The sequence below is a fragment of the Heterocephalus glaber genome, unplaced genomic scaffold (assembly GCF_053883595.1).
Source record: "Heterocephalus glaber isolate CG9 unplaced genomic scaffold, H.glaber_assembly_v1.0 deba00000474, whole genome shotgun sequence".
Lineage (NCBI taxonomy): Eukaryota > Metazoa > Chordata > Mammalia > Rodentia > Bathyergidae > Heterocephalus > Heterocephalus glaber.
Genome location: NW_028258146.1, coordinates 1,824,619 through 1,848,004, shown reverse-complemented (window position 1 = coordinate 1,848,004; position 23,386 = coordinate 1,824,619). Strand labels below are relative to the sequence as shown.

The 23,386-nt window shown below is 36.1% G+C and overlaps 1 protein-coding gene across 2 annotated transcripts in view; it reads left to right on the top strand.

Moving 5' to 3' along the window:
* Positions 1–23,386, top strand: part of Cox10 (cytochrome c oxidase assembly factor heme A:farnesyltransferase COX10) — a 120,560-nt gene that overhangs the window by 27,117 nt on the left and 70,057 nt on the right. For both annotated transcript variants that reach the window (XM_004870750.4, XM_021248989.2), the window contains exon 4: positions 3,538–3,662. In XM_004870750.4, coding sequence (XP_004870807.1) covers positions 3,538–3,662 — 125 coding nt within the window. The remainder of the gene's footprint in view (positions 1–3,537; positions 3,663–23,386) is intronic.

Here is a 23,386-nt window from a genome sequence, read left to right as displayed (position 1 = left end):
TAGAGCTAAAAATTTATTTCAGAATGTTTCCTTTGAAATAAGTATTCTGTTTTTGCTGCCCTTGCTTCATGTGGTTGTTAGGTGCTGTTAGGTACGTTGTGTGCATTTGTGTTATGACTTACAGTGCCATATCTGGTCAGACAGGATGTCTCCCATACACAGAGGAGGATGTGGAGCACATGGTGCATGCTTTTTTCTCTACAAGTACTCTGTGCCTGGATGTATGTGCCTGTGTGACTTCTGATGAGCCTCTTCGTTGCCTCTACCTTCTAATCTTTTGCTTACCCTCTTGTAATCTTTTTCCAAACCCACATCCTTGCTCCTGAACCTTGGTCTTCCACGTGCCTAAATCTGTGCATCTGTCTTTCTTTCTTTCTCTCTCTCTCTCTCTTTCTTTCTTTCTTTCTTTCTTTTTTTTTTGGAGGTATGTCTTCTCCTGGAAGTTTTAAATGTATACCACATTTGGAGCTACTAAGTTGAAGAAAGGGCCTCTGCCCAAAATACATGCTATTTAGAGATGTGTAGTTTAGATAGTGATATAGTTTGAATCTTAAATGTCTCCCCTCAGCTAGTGAGTTAATGTCTTGTTCTCTCGAGTGGCACTGTTGGAAGATAGTAGAACTTTTAAGAGATGGGGTCTAGTGGAAAGTCAATGGGTCATTGAGAGTGTGCCCTGGAAGGGAATTATGGAACCCTGGTCCTTTCTATTTCTTCCTCTCTTTTGTGTGTCATCCATGAGATTAGTAGTTTTGCTTTGCTACTTCTGCCATAATTTTCTACATTGCCACAAGCCTGAAAGCAGTGGGATTAAAACCTTTAAAACTGTGACTAAAAAAACCCTTTTCTCTTTATAAGCTATTATCTCAGGTATGATTGTCACAAGTAGAGTGATGATGAGATGACACAGACAGTAATCTTAGTACATATACAAGAGTCATCTTGCAAACTGCTGTTAAACACAACCAAGAGGATGAGCCTTCTGCGAGGGGATATAAATAATATCCAAATCATTACACCAGTTGATATCAGTAGTGGTATCTCCCTGTTTTTTTTTTTCCTCCTGTGGCTCCTTGTGTGTTTATTGGACATCCATGCTACCTTGGCTTCCTGATTCTTATCTCCAAATATTCTTTGTCTGTTCCTCTTATTCTGTCCTTCCTCTCGTCTCTAAAGACATGACATGCTCACACACTTCTCTCTGCTGCACTGGCTGCCCATTGATAATCTCTGTCCCCTCGGGTTCAGCCATGACCTTAGGCAAGTGATTGCAGAGTTTTGTGCCTCACTTTCTAACTAATTCTACCTTGATGTCCCATCGTTTCTCAAAAGCAGCAGCTTTCTAAGACCAGCCATTTTCATTACCTCTTCTTTGATTTCTTTATTTCTGCTAATGTTTTTGGCTCCTCTGCATGTCAGTACTAAGTCTAGTACTTTCCCTTTAATTCTTCTTCATTGTTACTGCTTTGACTTTTTATCTCTCATAATTACAAGATCCTAATAATTCTCGAATCAAAATGGCCCTTTAATTCCACATTACAGCATCATAGATTACTTTTCTTGCAAGACTGCTTAAGTTGCCATGCTTGTTGCCACCAGGCTGAACTTTCACTCAGGTCACTTACTTGCAGTGGACTGTCAGAGACTCTCTGCTGACCAGGAAACAAAGTACAAACTCCTCAGGTGACTATTATAAATCTGGTGGCCACTACTTTTCCTCCCCTTCCTCCAATAAATAACACTCTATGCCTGGCATAGTGGTAGCCCTGAAAATTTAGCAGTGAACTACAAGACAGTGCTGCTGCCTTCATGGATCTTACATTCTTGTGAAGAGCCAGAATGTGATTCGTGTGTTAAAGAAAATAAAATGATGACATGAGTAAGACAGTATTAGGCAACTACTTTAGATGACATGATCAGGAAAGCTTTCTCTAGTTATTAATCTCATGGATGAAATCCAAAGGATAAGAGGCAGAGGCTAGAAAGAGGCTCAAAGAACAGAAGAAGGTCTTTATGATTGAAGAACAGTGCATGAGCTAGAGGAAGATGTGAGCTACACTTACTGGCAAAGTAAAGAGCTTTTATTTTTAATCCAGGTGTGTTATCAAGATATTTATCTAAGCAGGGAAACAGTGTGATCCATTTATATTTTAAAAAACACCTCTCTAGAGGCAAGCAGGGTGGTAGGGTGGAAGCAAGGAGACCAGGTTGGGAGGAGGCACTCGTAATAAGGGCTTGGACTGGATCAGGATTTCTCAGTCTCAGCATTCTTGAAGCCATAGGCCAGAAAATTCTGTCTGTAGGTTGTCTTTTACATGACAGAATGTTAAGAAGCATACCCTGCTTTTCCCTATTAGAAGACAGTAGCCCTGTCCTCTCTACTTGTGATGCTCAAAACTGTCTTCAGACATTGCCACATGTCCCCTGGAAAGCAAAATCAAACCTGATGGGAGCCCTGGACTCAATGGTGACAGTAGTGATAGGTTTGAAACACATGGTAGAAGTGGAATAGATAATATTTTGTAATAAATGGAATATTGAGGGTGAGAAAGGAGAGAATCAGAAATGCTTTCTAGCATTTTGATTTGTGAGTCTTTGTTACACATACTTTATTAGTAGTGGCACTCTTGACATTCTTCTTCCTTGCCTGTGTGCCTGTCTGTTAGCATTATCTATTATGCTGCTTATTCTACCATTCCTTTCTTTTCTTTCCACAGCCTGCTGAAGGTCCAGCTTCAGTGTCATCTTAAAGATTTCTCAGATTAGCTCACCAGTGCAGAACATTTTCCCATGATTCCTACTGCCCCATATCGGTATTTCTCTTAGGCAATTTCTGGCCATGTCAGCTTCTGTAAACCCCAAGAAAGAGGTAACAGTCTACCAGAAAAGAGTACCCTTGGTGGATATATGAATTGCATACTTCTGCTTCTGCATTTTGCTCTTCCTTTGATTCCTGTCAGTCACTGTACAATTAATATCTCCCTCATCTGAACTTAGTACCATCATCCATTATAGGCAAGCTCTCTATTACCCTTGTCTGAAATTTGTCACAGAATTAGGATCCTTACAGTTTGCTACCATATGTTATGTTTATTCATGTATGTTTATCACCTCCCTGTGAATCAACCCAAGGGCAGGAGTGAGAATGACACCATATGCATCTTTATCCTTTATAGTGTCTACTGCCTAGACTTAGATGAGATCTGTTGTGAATTAGGTCAGGTGATCATGAATTTGGTATTCAGTAAATGTTGAATGAATTAGTAAATGAATGAATTTGGAAAACCCGTTTTATTTTCTACTCATGAGTATAATTTAGTTAAAAGAAAATTAATATTTTTCTGTAATACATGTAACATGTAAGATTTTTATCACAAAAAAAAGTGTGGATTTTTTTTTTTAATATGAAAAATCAGCCTATAGTTTGCATTATGAATGTCACTGACGAGTTTATGAGGAAGTTGGCTTCTTTGTCATTTTGGCTTATACAGTCAAGAATCCTGCTGGTAACACTGTGTCCACTCTGTTTCTGTATTGCAGCTCTGGTTGTAAGCACCACTTCAGCCGGATTTGCATTGGCTCCGGGTCCTTTTGACTGGCCATGTTTCCTGCTTACTTCTCTTGGAACAGGCCTTGCATCCTGTGCTGCCAACTCCATCAATCAGGTCAGTTTCTCATCTAGAATATGCTATTGGCACTTTTTCCTTGATGGTGGGATGGTCACATTTTTAACAACTTTCCAAGATGGAGAAACTCCATGAACTTGTAAACTTGTAGCACTATATGCCCTATGAAGGCCTGTGAGTTATGTAACTGATTTTTCTTTTGAGTTTTGAAGAGAATGTTTTCTCCTGTGTGTGTGTGTGTATGTGTGTGTGTGTGTGTGTGTTACTGGAGGTTGAACCCAGACCCTTGCTATGCTAGGCAGCGTATGTTCTACCACTGAGCTGCATACTCACCCCAGAAGTAAATGATTGTCAGACAGGTTCAGACAAATGAGCAGTACATAGACTATAATACTTCAAATGACCAGGATTCTTGGGTTAAAAAGTATTTTAGAGCTGCCTAACTTTCTACTTAGTAGTATCTTTATTTCAGGTACGTTTCCTGGAACTCATGATTATTATGTACTATTCTTTCTTGTTTTAATTTGTTTGCATTTAAAACCAGAACTATACAAAAGGAAAGTACTTTAGAGGACACATCCAGCTTTTTAAAAAGAAATCAGTAATTTAATACTTCAGTTAATTTAAGGAGCCAAATTGTAATATATAAAATATTAATTAGGTTGGTTTTTTTTTTTGAGACAAGGTCTCACTTTGTAGTTCAGGCTGGCCTTGAGCTCTTGGCAATCCTCCTGCTTCAGCCTTCTGCGTGCTGAGATTACATGTGTGCACCACCATTCCCACCTAGCATATTACCTTTAATGGATCCTTTTTTTCCCTCTGTTATTTTAAACATCCAAATAATTCTGTTTTAGTTTTTTTCCCTGCCTGGTCACTGTGGTGTGCCCTAATGTTGTGGCTTTTTCATAAGATGATATATAGTGAAAATGTCTTGGCTAACACTTAAGGAAAATCGTTTTCATCACCAGAACACCCAAGAGGAGCTGGCACAGTTTTTAAATAGGAATTCAAGTTGCTAGCAGGAAAACAGCTTAGCTGGTGAATATACAAGTAGCTAGTCTGCAAAATAAGGGAATTTAATTTGAAAAATCATTGTTTTTATAACATGTTATCAGCTATTTAGAGAGGCCTCTGTTTATTTCAAATAAGGATTTAAAAAAAAGTTTTTGTTTTTCCTTTTTGGTGGTACTAGGATTTGAACCTAGGGCCTTGTACATATTAGACAAGCACTCTGCCATTGAACTACCACCCCACACACCTTTTTATTTTATTCTATTTTGAGATAGGTGCTTGCTAAGTTATTTTAAATGTCAAAACAGTCTTATAGTGAGATTCAAATAGTCCCACCAGTTATAGTTCTTAAGATAACGTCGTTTATTTGGCTATTTTGTGTCTGGTTTTGAATTTTAAAAATTTAAATTATTACTCTTATTTAGTTATAGATCTAGATCAGGAGACTAAGCGAGGGCACATTCTAGTTTTCAGCCTCCTTTTTCTAAATTTAGGAGCTGCATTTATCATTGATATACTAATTGCTGTCTGCTATTTAAATTATCTAGGTTACAAAATATTTAAAACAAAAGTGTGAAAATTCGGGGACATAAAAAACAACTGCAAAGATTCAAATGTTTTAGAAACCCCAAAACATAAATAATAAGAGTTGTCTTGAGTTGGTGCTACACTTACCCACCCCCATCTACCCAAACAAACAAGTAGCTCAAGAATTTCTCATGAAGAAAACTTGTCAGTTATAACAAGAAAGTATCTTGAGAATAAAATGGACTGATTTACATGCAGGCAGAAATTCATAGGAACTGAATATGGGCCAAGGTTTTAGAAATTTTGAAAGGACTGTGCATTTAAATGGCTGCTTGAGTTCTAAATTTTGAAATTGCTGAGGAAAGCCGCAGAATGCATGATGGAATTCTTTTTGGTATCAAAAAATTGTAGTGCCTGGGCTATTAATATTTACTTCTCAGTTTGGTGCTCCATCCCTGCAAGGCATCTGACTCATACAGCTCTCCTGTTCCCTCTGGGACACTTTGTCACATTCTTCCTTCACATGTTACTTGTCCCCCACAGCATTATGAGTGTTGTGAGGTCAGCTCATATCCACCCTTGTTGCACAAATAAACTACATCATCTTCTTGTATCAATCATATTGTTTCCTTCACTTGTCTTGGGTTCTCATATCATTTGGAAGCATCACAATACTTAAAAACATGTCCTAACATAGTAGAATTCCAGTTTTATTGTTAGCATGCTGTCTTAGTCACTTTCTTATTGCTGGAACAAAATACCTGACACCCACAGGAGGCAACTTAAAAGAGGCAAGGTTTATTTTGGTTCACAGTTTCAGTGGGTTGAGTCCATGCTAGACCCATTTCTGCCCCAAGGCAGAGGGACATGGCAGACAAAGAGCTACTTACTTCATGGTGGCCTAGAAGCAGAAAGTGAAGAGAGGAGCTGAGAGGGGAGATACACCCTTCTAGGTTACACTCCCCTGTGACCCACCTCCTAACAAGAAATCAGGTATAGTGCCCCCGTGACTAGTCATCTTCTAGAAGCTCTGCCTCTGAACTTAAGAGGCCTTTGGAGGGCATTCTAGATCATAAACCATAACAGGTACTGTTAGCTTCTCATCTTATATTTTTCCAGTAATATATTAAAATTACTTTAATTCCAATATTGATGGGCAGTCTCATAAATTTAAAATAATATAAGACAGTTTAATTAGTAGGCAGGGCAAAGATTACCAGCCAATTGTGATTTAAGTAAGATTTTTTTTATTATCTTTTTATTTTATGAAAAAGAAAATAAGAGTAACAATAGTTAATACACTGTATCATTATCTTCAGAGTAGTTAGAGTATACAACATTAACTAAGTTAGGTAAAGAAACAGATTTAGCAAAAAAGGAAGAATTCATTTTTTTTTGTAGAAAGCTCTTGCTCACATTAAAGAGTGTATATATGTAGTTGGATATATGTGGTTGGTCTATGTAAAAGTGCTTCAGCTTCTTTCTAGTAGAGTTCCATGAGTGAAAACATTTCCTTCTGTTCATGTTTATAAAAGATTCAAATGGCATTATATGTATGTTTTTATTTTTTATGTGCTTTATTTGAGCTGTTATTAATTTAGTACTGAGCCTTTCTTCTCTGTACCAAAGTTCTGTGATCTCTCTTGCAAAAGTAAAAAAAAATAAAACTTGGAGAAGCCATTCTTACATTTGTTTTAAGGAGAGAAAATGAGATTCAGCTTCTGATTTATGAAGTAGTGACTAGTGCATAGAGATATGTATAGGAAATGGCTAGCATTGAAATGTAAAAGTAAATTACAAACGTGTTTTGTAATATATATGCATGTTTTATTCGAAACCATAGTGTAGTTTTCAGACAAGTGTGGCTTCAAGGATGAAAGCAATCTGTAAAATGTTTTTAATTTAGCAACTGAAAGATGGCTTTGACTGCTCAGTTCTCAGAAAAAAGTGATAAACTGAATACCAGAATAAATTCAAGTGGAATGACTTAAGAATTTTTAAAAGATAAAAACTATCAGAATATTATAAAAATTGTTTTGAGTATTTAAAATAATAGACCATGTGATCTTTAGCTGTAACTGGGATTATTTTCCTTAGGTTACTTATATAGTAGTCCCCTCACCACCATCCAAGTTTCACTTTCCATGTTTCGGTTACCCATGGTCAACTCCAGTCCAAAAATATTAAATGGAAAATTCCAGAAATAAGCATTTCATACGTTTTAAGTAATTTTTATTGTACTGTATTTCAGGATCATTTTATTTATTTCAGTGTATTCCCTGGATCAATAATTATTATTGCTGTTAATCTTTTACTGTGCCTAGTTTATAATTTTTTATCATAGATAAATATTTATAGGAAAAAATATAGTCTGCATAGGGTTTGTGTATTATGTATTCTCTGTATACTAGTTATTAGGTGTCTACCAGGGATCTTGAAACATATCCCCTGTGGATAAAGATGGACTGCTATACATGATATTTTTAATTTTTTTTAATTTTATGAAAAAATAAAACAAAATTTTATAAACAAGTAATAAAGAGAATAACAAAAGTTAAGACACTGTGTATCATTACTGTCAAAGTAGTTATCAGAATATAAGACATAAAACAAGAAGATTCTTACAAAAAAGAAACACATAACACAAATCTTTCTTTCCCAAGAACTAAAGCGGCTGACACATTGTCATTAAATATATTTCTGTGGGATAGATTTCATTGATAACATGCTACTTCATTTTATGGTTGTGCCTCAATTTTCTCAACAGATTCTCTAGTGTTTTAACTTTCTGCTTCTCTGCTTCTCTGTAACTGCATATATTTCTAATTGGTTTTTTAAGGACAAATATTGGGAGTGAAATTGCTGGGAGGAAGACTGCCAGCCAAAGAACATAGGAAGCTGCCTACCTTTGGGGTGTATGATCTTAACAAAATAATTAATTTCTCATATTCATTTTTTTTTTGATACCGGGGATCGAACTCGGGACCTTACACTTGTGAGGCAGGCATGGGAACCACTGAGCTAAATCCCCAGCCCAATTTCTTATATTCATAAAGTGCTGTATATGCTTTACAGGTCATATAAAGTGCTGCTTTATGGGTGATTTACACAAATTATCCCTTAAATTTCACAACCCTGTGAAGTAGGTGGCATTATTTTTATTTTTAAAACATTTCATTTTACGATTGAATTTTTTTAAAGACAGTAATTAAAAGATTATGTAAAGCTATTGCTGGAGTGCTCATATGTCCTCGTTTATGCCTGTGTTGTTCGTATGATTATTAAATGCCCCCTTTACTCGCAAGTGCCCCATTTCGAGCAAGGAATTATTTGGTCTTACTACTGTATTCATTATCCATTTATATCTGCTTTCACTATAAATAAGATGTGGTAGTAATGTCTTAGTATCAAAAGATCTGTGCTTGGGTTCTGCCTTTTCTATTCACAAGTATGTTCCCTAGTCAATTAGAAATTTCCTGAATGCAGCCTCCATCACCTGGCTTGCCTCAGCTTAACTGTTTTTGTAGCTACATCTATACTCCAATGTCAAGGCTAATTGTGTTTTACATACACAACCTTAATAATATTTTGTATCCATTATTATTCAGCTATTAGTATGTTGTTCTAGAATTTTGATGGCTTTTTTGTGCAGATTGTCTTTTGATTACTATGGTTGTCACTGATTCAGCTGATTCTATAGGTGGACAACAGATAATTAGAACTTTCTTCCTCATATTAATCAAAGGCTGGCTCATCATAACTTCAACCTATTGGTCATAGTTCTGCTCTCTGCAAGAACAGTATTCTTTTTTTGTCCATGTGACAGTACTTCCAATGCATCATTCTCTAACTATGGTTAATAAGCACTTGTGGTATTTCATGATAATTATTCATATATTTTCTCTAAAGAACTCTTAGCTTTCTTAAAACCAATGATTATGACTTAGGTATCTTGAACATTCATACCCTCTGCCCACAGCATAGGAGTAGGCCAGGAATATGTATGGGGTAGAGGAAAGGAGAAAGTATCAAGAGGTGCTAGTGATAATAATTGTAGCTAATCCTTGTTTAGCACTTCATTGTTTGAGGCTACATTCATGAGATTTATATAAAAAAAAGGCTCTTTCAAAGATCAAATAAATGATGAATTAATTCATAGGTTAGACCTAGCTCTCAGAAGAGCCATTGATGTTCTTAGAGACTTTTAGAGAAAATTACAAGAAAGGCATAAAACTTAAGTAGAGTTTCAGATCTGAGAGGTAGACTATAATTAGAAAGGTAAATCTGATAAGGATATGCTATGTTTGGGGTCTAGTGTATCTATGAGTGTTAAAGAATTTTTATGAAAGGACATGAAAGAGATCAGGAGGTGTGAATAAAATAGAGTCAAGAAGAGACATGTTTTTTGTTTTTTATGGCAAAACTTGAGAGACTTTCAAGGCTGAAGTAAGGTAAAAAAGAGGAACTTTGGATAAAGAGCTCTGAATTATAGGGTGGTTAGGGCAAAAGAAAATTCACAGCCTTTTAAACTGTGAAAAGAGAAACAAGTAAAGATTTTTCTGTTTTCCCAGTGAATATGAGATTAGTATCTAATGCCTCTTTGTCCATTTTCTTTTTCTCTGATGTTTCTTTTGTTTTGACTATTGAGTCTGCCTGGAGCAATAGGAATTGTCTTTCATCTTCCATGTTGCATGACAGTAGTTATTAAATTTGGTGTTGGATTCTAGGAGAATAAGACTTATTTTAGTGAACACCAGTATGTGATTTATTGCATCATATGTGTAAGAAAAAATCAGTGTGAGAAACAGATATTTTCTTTTGAGTTTTGTGATGTATTTGACTTTGATGTTTTAACTGGTAGGCAACTTGTATTCATTCCGTGCCCTCTGAAGTTCATAGCTCGTGGCTTACTCAGATGATTCAAATTAGCTACTTTGCTAGATCAGGTTTGCAGAGAGAATCTTTGAATACCATTTGGGAAAGAAGTCTCCAACTAAATATGGTTTTTATATATAAGGAAAATGATGAGCATTACTGAACAATGTCAAAGAGAGAATATATTTTAAATGCAGAGTCTTTTTTCCTGAATTTATGTAACCCCAAATAGTTCCCAAATTACATTTGATTCCCCTCTCTGAAATGATCCGTCTAAGTGAAGTGACTTTGGCATTGGTATTCATAACCAAAATAACTCCAGGTGAAGTTTTGCTGACAAATGCAGAGATGATGATAATTTGAACATAATGTTTGTAGATTTTTAAAATAATTTCCATGCCATATTAACTGGTCATCTTGTTGCTTCTTCTAATGATTCTGTGAAGTGGTATTATATCAGTGTTTTAAAAGAATAAGATAAAGTTTAATGGCACCATTAATCACACATCTGAAAATGATCAAACAGGGACTAGAACTTGTGGACATAGTTCACTGCTTTGTCTTTTCAACTGACAAGTCCTTGTTCAGTCAACACCTTGGAATCAGGATTTTACCATTAATGAGTCTCTCTGCCACAGGTGAAATGCTGGTGTCCTTGTTACTGTGTGCTAGAGGTGAAGTTGCCATAGCAGTCATGGTCATGTATCTGCCAGTGAGATTGGAAAGATTTAAAGCACCTAGTGCCCAGGTCAAACTAAATGCTCTTTAATATTAGCTGTTATTGTTCTTAGTGATACAAAGTTTGCTCTTTTTTTGGCTTATGTCTTCACACTTCGAGAATCTGATTATCTTCCTGTTATCCCCACTTAGAGTCTTAATAGAAAATGGGAAGAGAAAATGTTTATGTTCTTCAGTGTTCTAAGAGATTTGAGTTGTATTCCTTATTTGATATACTTGGGGCCAGAAGTGTTTTGGATTTCAGTTATTTTCAGGTTTTAGGATATTTGCATATGCATAATAAGTTATCTTGGGAATGGGACCCAAATCAAACATGAGATTTATTTATGTTCCATTTGTATCTTACACAGATTTGAAGATAATTTTATACAATTTGGTTAGTGCCCTTGCGTTTTGACTGACCTGTCACATGAATTCAGGTGTGGGATTTTACATTTCTGGTGTCATGTTAGCAGACAGAAAGTTTTGAATTTTGGAGCATTTTTGATTTTTGATTTTCAAATTAGGCATGTTCAACAGGGACTTATAAACTATGATATGTTTTGTGTATGAATATATGTATATATTTATTTCAAGTATGTATATACTTATATGTTAATTCTTAATTTTTGAGGGAGTGATGATTTAGAACCAGCAGCCATTATTTATTTCTACCATTTGATAAGCATTGTGGAATTATATATGTAGTTCTTCTAAATCAAGAAATATTGCTGGAAAAGATGGATAAATTTAAAAAGCAGGCATTTGAGACATCATGGGAATGAAACCAGTATAAATTTTGGAAGATAGAGTCCTTGGCTTGTGTCTCTGGGGTGCTATATTATGATTAAATCTGACTTGGGTGGCTTGGAGACTTGCTTCCTTCCGAGAGTATCCCTCGGGCAGGGCACTCACACCTAGAAGAGGTCAAGCTGAGGTTTTTTCCAAATTATCTCTTTCTTTTCTTTTTTCTAATCTCCAGTTGTGTTTTGCCTCTCCTGATAGTTTGTCCTGAATTCCATTAGCCTGCTGGTTCTCTGCCCTGAACCACAGACCTCCCCTCCTTGTTTTCCGGGTTAGGTTGACTCTGGATTGACTGATGACGGTGATGAAAAAACATCTAGGACTATGGTGCTGATCCCTGGAAGACTGTGTCATTTGCTTATCTTGTACCCACTCTCCTTGCTTTATTGACAGACTCCTTTTTAAGGTTTAATATGTGAAGTTTTTTGATGCCTTGATACATATGTATACTGACTGCAAAAGTGGAGTCACTGGATGATTCTGAATTCCACCCTGAGCTCCAGAACACTGAAAAGAATGGGAATTGGGGCGTTGGAGAGTGGGGAGACAGACAGTGGAGCAAATGTTGTTATACCTGTACATCTTTAACTCAGATTAATTTTTGAGAGCTGTCTGTTATTATTTCTAACTCCTTAATAATGGAGCACCAAACTGTTTTAGGTAAGCTATTAGATCTTTAAATTTTGTAAATGATTAAGTAAATTCTAAAATTCACATTTTCATGAAGACCAATCCTGTCTTATCAGTTTTCTAAGAAGTTTTAGAAAATGTTATTTGGTAGGAAAGGGAAATTACTTACCTGTGTGATTAATCTTAAGGAAATTTTCACTCTGGCATTTCCTTCAGATCCTATGCCAGATTTCTCCCGGAAGCAGTGATCACAAGGGGAGCAAAGAAATTCTAAAGGATTTGAATGATGGAAGGTAGAGATAGACTAGAACAAAAGAGAAATTGGGTGGTTAATAAGATTTATGTATACTTGTAACCTAGGGTATCCTTATACTTTAAAATATACTGAATAAGCTACTACTACTAAGATAATATGCTGCTTTAACTTTTATTCTTAGTTTCCTTAGTATGAAAGGTATGTATCTGCTAGCTTGTAAGAAAGGAAACTACCACTGAAATGAAAGTCTAACATGATATTCTAACACTTTGATTGTGCTGACATTGCTTTTAGCAAAAGTATAGCTAGTGATCTAAAAAATGCCATTGTGTATATTGTTATCATTTGAGAAAATAATTGTGAGGAATTAAATAGAGCTGCATAGAATTTCCTTAAACAGCCAGCTGAAGATAATATGGATAGAGATCATCCTCTAATGGTATTGGTATCATCCACTAATTTAAAGAATGGGAATTAATAACAAACTCAGTTATAAAAATGTTCAGGGGTTTATAAATTAGGATATCAATAAAGGACAGAATTTACAGAACCTGTATTTCTCTCATGATTTTTACTTGCTCTTGAGTGAATGACTGAATGGTGGAGTAGCTAATTTAAATAAGCACACAGTAAACCTTAAACATAGAGTTGTGGATGGTTCCTTAATTCTAAATCTAGTGTCTTTTCCCACAAGAAGAAAAAGAGCTTGTAAGTTTTCATATAGATATTCAGCCATTTCAAATACTCATGGCGTAAAGAAAGTCAGATTATATTAGAAATAACCCTTTTTAAACCCTTTTTTAAGTACTCGGTGAACATTCAGGCTTTAAGTCTTTATATTCTAATGCCTTGAAAGGCAAATGTGAATGAACTAGTTCTTACTCGCACAAAATTTTGTTTATTCTGCTTAGTTCAAGTTAAAGTTACTAAAGTGGGAGAAGACTGCTGAAATCCTCATGATGTTCACCTGCCTGTTGGAAAGTAATTTTGATATGGCTGGGACCAGAAAGCAGAATGGCCTTAAGTAATTGAAAGTGCTAATATTCTTTGTTGCTCTTTTCTTGAAAGCTGTTGTCTGAAAGGACCCTTGTACATTTATTGATTACCTTCATTAGCTCTTCCAAAGCATCTCATAACCTGGTGGAGAAAGAAGACATATAAATAAGTACAATAAAACAGTGAAATGTGTTGGCACTGTGGTAGAATATAGACAGTGCCTCAGGTGTACAAAGGAAGATGTAGGGAGTGGTCATTTTCCTCTATGCAGGTCAGGAAAGCTTCTCAGAGAAGTGACTGTGGTGTGAGAAGGTTAGATGGATGTTTACTAGGCAGGTGCATGTGAGAGAAAAACTTAGCAGGCAGAGGGAACCTTGTGAGTAAAGACCTAGAGCTATGAAATTTTGTTCATATGTGGGAAGATCATTCAGGGAGCTATAAACATAGCAGTGCAGCAGAACCATAAAGCACAAGATGGGGAGAGAAATGGGAGAGATTTAACCAAAGAAGTGCCAGGAGCAAGTGACGAAGGCCTTATGCTTTGGTAAAGCAACCACGCTTACCTTGAAGCTTATAACAACTAATGGCTTTCTTTTACTCCAAGGCTAGAGTTGAAAATCCAGACATTGACCTGTAACTCTGCATGGCTTATTTCTCCTCAAGCCTCTCACCTTCCGTGTGATCTGTCTTCTTTATCTCAGCTCAATCGTCATTCATTGAAGAGACATCCCCTAAGCTAGGGATGCTGAACCTTTTAGAGCTTTCAATGATGCAAACAACCCACTACAGCATGTGTGCTATAGCTTCGCCACCGCTGCCCTAAACTCTTGCCATATGTCAGGCATGGTGCTTGGGGTGGGATACAGACAGCTCACTACTGTCTCTCAGTTCACTGTGGACTAGTGAGAGATGAACTATAAATACATTAACAAGAAAATGTAATGCAGGGACTGATGCAATGATGAAAATTAAATCAGATACTGTAACAGTATTCTCAGAGGAGACCTCTACTTTCCTGTCCCCCTGCAACCTGTTCAACTCTTTGGTATCATGCTATACAGCATTCTTTCACAACGCTTTTCACAATGTGTACCTTTGGATGATTGGTTGTTGTCTTCTCTATTTGATTGTGAACTCGGTGAAGGCAGGGACCACATCATCTGTTCATTTATGCATGAAGAGAGATAGTATATGAAGTAGGGCCAGGCACATAGGAGATGCTCACTGATGCCTAATGGTTGCATCAGGAACCATATTGCCTGACTGCTAAGCTGTACCTGCTGCTTATTAACCCTGGCTTTGTGTAGTGTACTTAACTTGTCTGAACCTGAGTTTTTTCATCTTTGCACAGATGAGTTGGTGAGGGCATAAAATGATATATTCAGTGCTGAAGGGGATCTAGATGTACCACTTTGGCATAAGAATATGCTGCTGAGGGCATTTGAATTCCTGCAGTTCCTTATGTGCTTGAAAGCAAAGCCTACCAAAGGACCCAACTGCCATAAATCCCTGCCTCTGGAGCGACTCTCATCGTCTCAGAGAGAAGTGAACAACACATCCAGACAGACATTGGCACAAATGATCAAATCTCCCATTGATTGTCCTGAGGGCCTATTTATCTGTCCCAAAATTATCTGCTCTTCCATACAAGACTTCTCCCTTTCCTGTCATTTTCTCTTGAGCTGTATATAAGCTCATAAATTTCACTACTCTTTTGGAGTCATCCCTTTCTGTGATGCTTCTGTGCACATAAAACTAAAATGCTTTTCCTCCTGTTAATGTGTCTGTTCTCAGTTTAATTCACAGTACCCCCAGCCACTGAACCTAAGAGTGTAAAGACTTCTGCAGTACTAAGACAAGAGCCTGGTACTTAGTAATCATGAAATTAAGGTTAATTATTATTATTGTTTATTGATAAAAATTTATTGAATGAGGATAGAAATGTGGATAGGGAGATTTACTTTCCATTTCAAATAAGATTAAGATTATAACAGCCTGAAGAGCCATTATTAGGAGTAGGTCTTGATGAAGAAATAATAACTTAGCTTTGAAGTTTTTGCAGAGTTGCATGTTTGCATGTTTGCTGTTTTTGCTGCATCTACAGATAATAAGGATCTCAGAGGAGAATTTTACAGGAGATAGAGATAACAAGAACCACAAGAACTGGTCCCAACATAAGTGCTGGTTGCCATATGTGCATGAGTGTGCATGTGGGAAGGGCAGGGAGCAGCATAGTTGAGAAAAAAGATACAAGAGATGCTTGGAATCTCTGGTTTTGAGTGGTGTTAAAACTGTTGGTGCTTTCTATGATGGGCAAATAAAGATTTTGGACAAATAGAATTAAAGTTATGTCAGGAAGCATGAATGTGTCAAAGTGGAATAAGACCCAAGTCCTTATCTCAAAAGTTGTCATTGATCCTTTAGCCTCAGCTGCAGCAATTCCCCCCAGCACCATTGCTTTCCCCACCCAGCCATCACATTGTCACGAGCTCTCCCACTCAAAGACGTTGGCACTTTTTGTACCCTACATTTTCTCATAAACGTCCACATAGCACCCTTCAGTGCTCTGCTCGTATGTCACCTTTCAGACATGTAGGGCACATGGACACTCTGCACTCCTATCATTGTCCTCTGACATATTTTTTGTTAATGTTTGTTGTCTGCTTTCTCTCACTAGAATATCAGCTCCATGAGATCAGAGACTCATTTTGTATTGTTACTCCTGCATTGCCTGAAACCTTGTCTGGTTCACAGGAGCTCAGCACATAAATGAGAAATGAACAGTGAACAATCCCTGTTGCTTATAGTTCAGTGGTAAAAACAGGCACTTATGGAGAAACTAGATAGGTAATGTAAAATTACTACTGTGGTAGGTGGTAAGCATTCAGGCATATCAAGGCAGAGTCTAACCTATCCATGAGGAAGAAATCTGAGTCCACTGATATAGAGTAGAAGCCACAACTGAAAACCTTGGCCCTCGTTTCTCACTGTGGTCTTCCTGTGTATGGCTTCCTGGGGTGAGGAGAGAACTCCCGAGACCTTCCGTTTATGCTGCTTATGTCCTGGAACTATAATTGCGGTTTATGGAAAAGAGTCTTGCAAGCTGGGGATGTAGCTCAGTAGTAGAGCACTTTGCCTAGCATGTGTAAGGCCCTAGGTTCCATCCCTAGCATCGTGAAAAAACGAAAACAGTCTTGATAGGGAGTGATTACAGTCAGTCTTCAAAAGTGAGAATTTTTGTTTTGTTTTGTTTCCTTTAAGTAAGTTGTTCCCTGGTCTAAAAGAATTCAACTCAGTTCCCCACAGGGGTTCCATTCGCAGAGCTGCATGCTGTTTTAGGGCCCTGTCTTGGCTGTGAAGGGTTGGAGAGTGAGAGCCTGGGCCAGAGGGAGCAGCTGCCATGGCAGCTGGCTTCAGCAAATGAAGGCCTAATGTTACTACAACTTCCAATTTTTTCGTTTTAACACAAACGGAACATTTGAATTTCATGTGAAATTTCATAATTTTAAATTTAGCCTATTTTTTCCCAACCACTATATACCAAACAAAATCTTATCAGTGAGTTGAATTTGTTTTAGGGTATCTCTCCTCCAGTTCTAGCTTTTGAAATGGATATGTAATTTTTATATTATCATTTACCAAAAATAAACAAAAAAAACCCCTGAAAGATCTTTCTTCTGAAAACAGAATTCTTCACAGGTAAATAGTCAAATATAGTTGTTTTCTTCTTATTTTTATGTTGAGAAAAGTAAGGCACAAGAAAATCATCAGTTTAGAGAGAGGCAAGCCCTGGGCATCCTGGCCACTGAATCTTAGCTCATGGATTAAGCTGCTAGTTTCGGAGGGGTTGGTTGTCTCCAGCCATGTCATAGAAGAACTCATTATTTTTAAATTTAAAAAAGGAGTGGTGAAGGGCTATTACTGCTTTAGCATTCAAAAGGTAAAGTCAAGGAGGGTCAACTCAAAATTGCTTCAAGAAACACCTGGAAATTGCAAATGTGTTTACAATTACTTCTCTATTGATGGCCTTATGTTTCAGAAAGTGCCATTAATTGTGAAAGAGTAACACAGCGCTCTTTGTGAAATTTAAGTCCATTTAATATCACCACCTTCAAAGACAATAAAAATTCCAGCTTGCATTTATCTATTCCCATGTGAGGAGTTACTACAATGTATATTGTCTCATTCTATATGAAATTCTTTGGCTTTATGTCTCATTTATAGGCAGTTGTCTGAGGTCAGTTTTCCATTTTGCAGTTGTCAAACAGCTGTCAAATTAAAAAACCAGATCTTACAGTTAATTGACATTTTGTGTCATTCCATATTAGTGTATTTCTTGACTTTAATGTTTAAAAAGTTATCTACATATCCTAATAATCCTTTTCCTCCATTATCCCATTTTTTTCCTTAAATGCCTACCTAAACATTAAACATGATACCCTAAATATCTTTATTGTTTTCACTTGATCTTAGGCAAAAGGCCAAGAAGCAATTGTTTTCTAAACATAGTCTTAAAAGTTCATGGGAACTTTTTAAAAACACTTGAATTGGACATTTGGCCAATTAATTGCATAATTTTTTTTACAAGAAGAGAAAAATCTAATCATTTTAGGCATGCCATCCTTTTTTCACTGACATGGCTATTTTCATTCTTATTTTTAACATCATTTCTATTAAATTGAAATTTCAAAAGTAATTGAACATAGAATTCTTAATTGCTTTCTAAACTGTCAGTATAGGTTAGAGTAATTGTAAAAAATTCAGCATTTATTTTTAATAATTCATTGATCAAGGAAATATTTCTGGTTATGTCATTGATGTTTTTACTGCAAAGCATCTCAAGTTGTCAGTGGGAGACATTAACATTGTAATCCTCTATAAAAGGAGTTCAGCCCTTAGGTATTTGATGAATACTTCAGAGTTAAGTAATCTGGTGAAAAATGACAGCGTATGCATTTATAATTCTTAGTTATTATATAGAAAACACTAAAATGTGTATTAAATTATGATAATTGGGAATTACTATGTCAGTAGTATAAAACATTGTCATATTAGTTTAGTTAACATTCTATACTAAGATTATTTTAATCAATATTTGTTTAGTTCTTGCTTTTTATAAACTTACAAGCTATATAGGATTTGATTTAACCTTTTCTGGTTTTTGACACATTTTCCTCTGAGACCTCATAACTCCTGGCATATTTCTCTGTTATACCACTTGTTAAATTGCACTTTAATTACGTTATTACCTATCTAAGAGTTCTAGCCTAAGAACTGTTTTTGGCTAAAAGAACATTTTATTTTAATCCATAGTATCTGACAAATAATACACTCAGTGAATGACTTGAATAAGTGAGACTTAGTCAGCATATATATATATATATATATATATGGTTTTGTTTTGGGTTTTTTTTGTACCAGGGATCGAACTCAGGTCCTTGTGCTTGCAAGCAGGCAGCAGAACCACTGAGCTAAATCCCTGGCCCCAAATGAAATTATATTTTATGACTTACAGAGGAAGATAATCCTGTTATTTGTGCAAATTTTCCTGGAAATTTGTTTTTCTTCATTTTTTATTTTTTATCAGTATATGTTTGCATTACATAATAATTACATTCCTTGTGCTGAGTTGGTACATGTTAGTCATCTCTGAGAGGATTAGCATTGAGATTGTAATAAAATGAGGTGAATTAAATATTAAGGGATCAGATATAATCAAACTAAGGTTAATGTCAGTGCAAAAATTATAAGAGGAAGCTAAGCTTTTCATATGACAATAAATGAAATTGTACATTTGTTTCATCTTTATAATTTAGAGGTTTTTAACAGTAATTCTTCCTTAATTGTTATTCCAAAGTGATTTGGTGATAAACTATAAGTAATATTCTCTTTGTGCTTATACCAAATAGCTCTTAGGGATAAGATAGTCTAGTGACTTGTTTCCTCATTAGAAACTTCATTACTAGAAGAAAAAAAGTAAGACAGGAGATCCAGAAACCCAAATGCTTTATATATCCCATTGCTTACTTAACATTTCTTCTTGGAAGTACTACTTCCCCTAGAGATAGATAGCAGTGATTGACATTCTAAATGGAAAATTCCTTGTATGTGACTTGTTTTCCCATTTAATCCCCGTTTAATCAATATTACCTGGGTGACTGTACTTGTAATCTTATTGATTGGTCATGGTTTTGTCCCACCTCATGCCCACCTTGTAAATTTCCATTGGGTCTTATAGTTTTGTCCCACTTTGTACCCGCCTCACCACACGGCTTTGCTGTATAAAACATCTTTAAAAAGTGGGGTGGATGGGCATCCCACTTTCTGGTCCCCCTTCTGTGTCTCTTAGAAGCTTTTTTTCCTCTCAATAAATTTTTCCTACTCTTTAAAAAAAAAAGGATTTCTTCTTGGATTTCTGCAAGATACTACCAGAAATGTTACATATCTAAAACAAACTTTGATTTTTCCCTCTCAAATCTGTTCACACCTCCCATCTCGGTTGCTATCAATTCAATCTGCTAGTTGCTCAGGCCAGGAACTTTGGAGTCATTAAAGACCCCTGGTTTTCTCTTAAGTCCTATATTGAAACCATCAGGAAATTATTTTGATTGTGTTCACACATATACACAGGCATACACACACTGTGAAAGGTGTGAAAAGTGACTAGATAGTGGTTGGATTCTCCAGTCAGTTCTCACAGTCTTCATATTACTACTTCTTTGTGTCTTGCCTGGATTGTTGTAGTAACCTTCTTAGTGATATTGCTACTTCTCTCCTGATTTCTACAATATTCTCAGCACAACTTGCAGAGTGACCTTCTAAAAACATGAGGTTGTATCCTTTCTCTAGTAAAACTTCACAGGAACCGTCCAGGCCCCATATGAAAGAATATTTTGCCACTCACTCTTAACCCTTGTTTCTGTAATACCTGGCTGATAATTTATTTATCTTAAATTTTGTGCAAAGGAAAATGGTCCTATGTTTGTATAAATGTATGAGGTGGTAGTTTAACATAATTTGACTCTAAATTGTTTGCGTGTTCTCCCAGGATTATTTTTAAATGCTACTTACCTTAGGTTCCATCCGTGCATTTTAAATTTTTTGTTTCACCAGTGTAATCTGTTTTCCAGAACTTCAGCCTTTTAAGCAGTGTATCTCCATTATATACTTTAATATCTAAGAGGACTAGTCTTTCCTCATTGCACTCCTTTTATCACTTTATTGTTTCAGGTAAAGTTGAATCATTTTTTTAGTTTGTTTTTAGAATGGGACTTTAATTAGAATTACATTATATTTGTAAATTTATTTGGGTAAAGTAGACATCTTTTACTGTTTGATCTTCTTAACCGAAAGTGTTTCTTAGATTCTAAGTCATTTACTAACGCTTGAGGGCAGGAGGATAGCTAATATAACACTAGACAGCATTACATATTCAAATAATCTGAGGATGAATCTCAGTTTCACAAATATTTAAATGTAGGAGGAAAACAGATGTATAAGAATCAAAGAAATAGGCTACATTTTTCTTTTCACTCAGACTTCATATTTTTTTGGTATAATGTAATTTCTAAAATTTACATTTGTGCATTTTCTGTTCATTGCTAGGCTTAGATTTTTTAGTTTCTTTAAAATGGTTCCATTTCTATCATTTTAAAAATTTCTTCCTGTGCTCAGGAGTGTGCCCCTCCCTCCATGTAAGTATGTTTTCATATCTTACACTAGTTCTTATTTTGTGGTATTAAAAGTAAAAAAACAAAAGCTTTTCAAATTTGTTTTTGTTTTTCCCTAGAAAGATTTCTTTTTCAAACAGTTCTTTCATTGCTTCTCAGTACTGTTTTTCATTTTTCTTATGTTAGGGAGTTTTAACAGTTCATTATTGTTTCCCTCAGTTTATTCACCATTGAACTAAGAGGAATATTCAGTCAGTATTTCCTTATATACATATGTGTGAGAGTTACTCAAAGCTACAACGTCTACATACTTGATATTATAACCTCTTCTGGGTCCTTGTGACTCATATATATTTTCTACCTAATGTTTACAGCATGTTCCCCTGCTCTGAGGTGATATTTCATGATCCTCCTTCCAATAATTTGAAAGCTTGTAAGTTATGTCTTTGCTGAAGCATTTCATCCACATGTTTAACTTGTGTTCAGCTCTTATGTTTTCTGGTAGGTATTTATTACATTACTAGCTACTAGGCCTTGGGGAGACAGTGGAAGGCAGAAACCTTTCATGTTCCTTGCTGTCAGTGGATTGGTGGTGAGTGAAGAAGCAGACAGTAATTAAAAATAATCACAAGTTTTACTTAAACATTACAGAATTGCCATAGAAAGCTGCAAATGATATAGGTACCTGGTACCATTTGAATTTTTTTTTTTTACCATTTGAATTTTTAAAATGGCTAAAAATGATGCTAGAGTAGAAATCCTAAAGGCGAGTGGGAATTGAGTAAGCAAATAGGACAGGGAAATGTAAGCACAATAACATGTGCACAACCCTATGGCGGGAGGGAACATGTTTCACAAAAACTGAGCACACTGTAACTTGACAGAGACAGGAAAGGGGTATTGGAGGTGTCTAGACTGGAGAGGATTGAAGACAGACTGTATGGTTTTATAACTTATGTCAGTATACTTTCTCTTATTATTTTATTTTATTTTTAGAGCATAAGGATTGTTGTGCTTTACTAGAGAGATACCGAATTGGATTTGTTATTCTAGCCCCAATGGATACAGAGAAAATTGATTTGAGGCTTTTGTGCATGAGGCAAACATTGATGATGGCTTATGCTGAGGTGATACTGGGGGACAGATTTGAAAGATACTTAAGAGATGAAATGAATAGTACTTACAGATTGATTAGTACAGGAAAGAGAGAAAGATGTAGTCAGGAATGGTTTATAAGGGCATAGCTTCTAAATTTAGGTGGCTGGTGAAATTATTCTCTATCCAAAGAGGACCTAGGGTTGATGGAAGGATCATGAATTCAATTTTGGTCTCGTTAACTTTGAGGTGACTTCAGTATGGCCAGGAGGAAAAGTCAAACAGAAGAATAAGTGGATCCAGAAATCAGAGTAGGGGAGTATGTTAAGAGTCATCTGCATAGAGATTGTAATTGTGGCTGGAGACACTACTGAAATTAAATGACCTGAGACATGCCTTGAAGAGCTGCGCTGTTAAACAGCAAAAAGGAAGGACAGAAAGCACAGAAAGAAGCAAGCCAGGGTATCACAAAAGTAGATGGACATATTTCAAGGAAGATGTGTGGTTAATAGTGTAGAACACTGCCAAAGGTTGAAGAGTCCACTAGATGTGGTGGTGGAGAGCTTCTGCATGGTCTTTGGGAGAGCTGATGGATGGTCTGTTGGGTAGGGGAACCATAGGCCAGTGGTGAGGCAGAATTCCAAAAGATGACACTCAACAAAGGATAAAAATGAGTGATATTTCCAGGAGTTGTGAGGCACAGTAGCCATGTGAAGCCAGAAGAGAGGGAATAATAGATGATGTTGTTATAGAGACTGCGAGTACAGGTAACTTCACACAAAACAGCTAGTGAAAACTATACCCTACTGTCCCAAGGTTTCTCCATGTGTGGCCTCTCCAACTGATGGTGTTATATCCTTGAAGCTTAGATTCTTAGAAATACAGGAATTAGAATGTGGAGAATCTGTCTTTGTTACACTTCATCTTCCCATTCAATCATTATGTTTTCCTTTGCTGTCTTCCATGCCATTAATTTTCTTTCTACACATTTTTATCTCTTTGTCTTTTGCTTCTGCAACCTGAGTGAATGTCATTTTCACTGTACTTGTGACTTGCTCACCTTCCTTTAGTGATTTTGTTCTTTAATATTTCTAGTACTGATTTCAATTCTGCAATTATATTTTTAAATTCATTTTTTCATACCTTCCACCTCTCTTTCTGTACCCTGCCTCACCCATTTA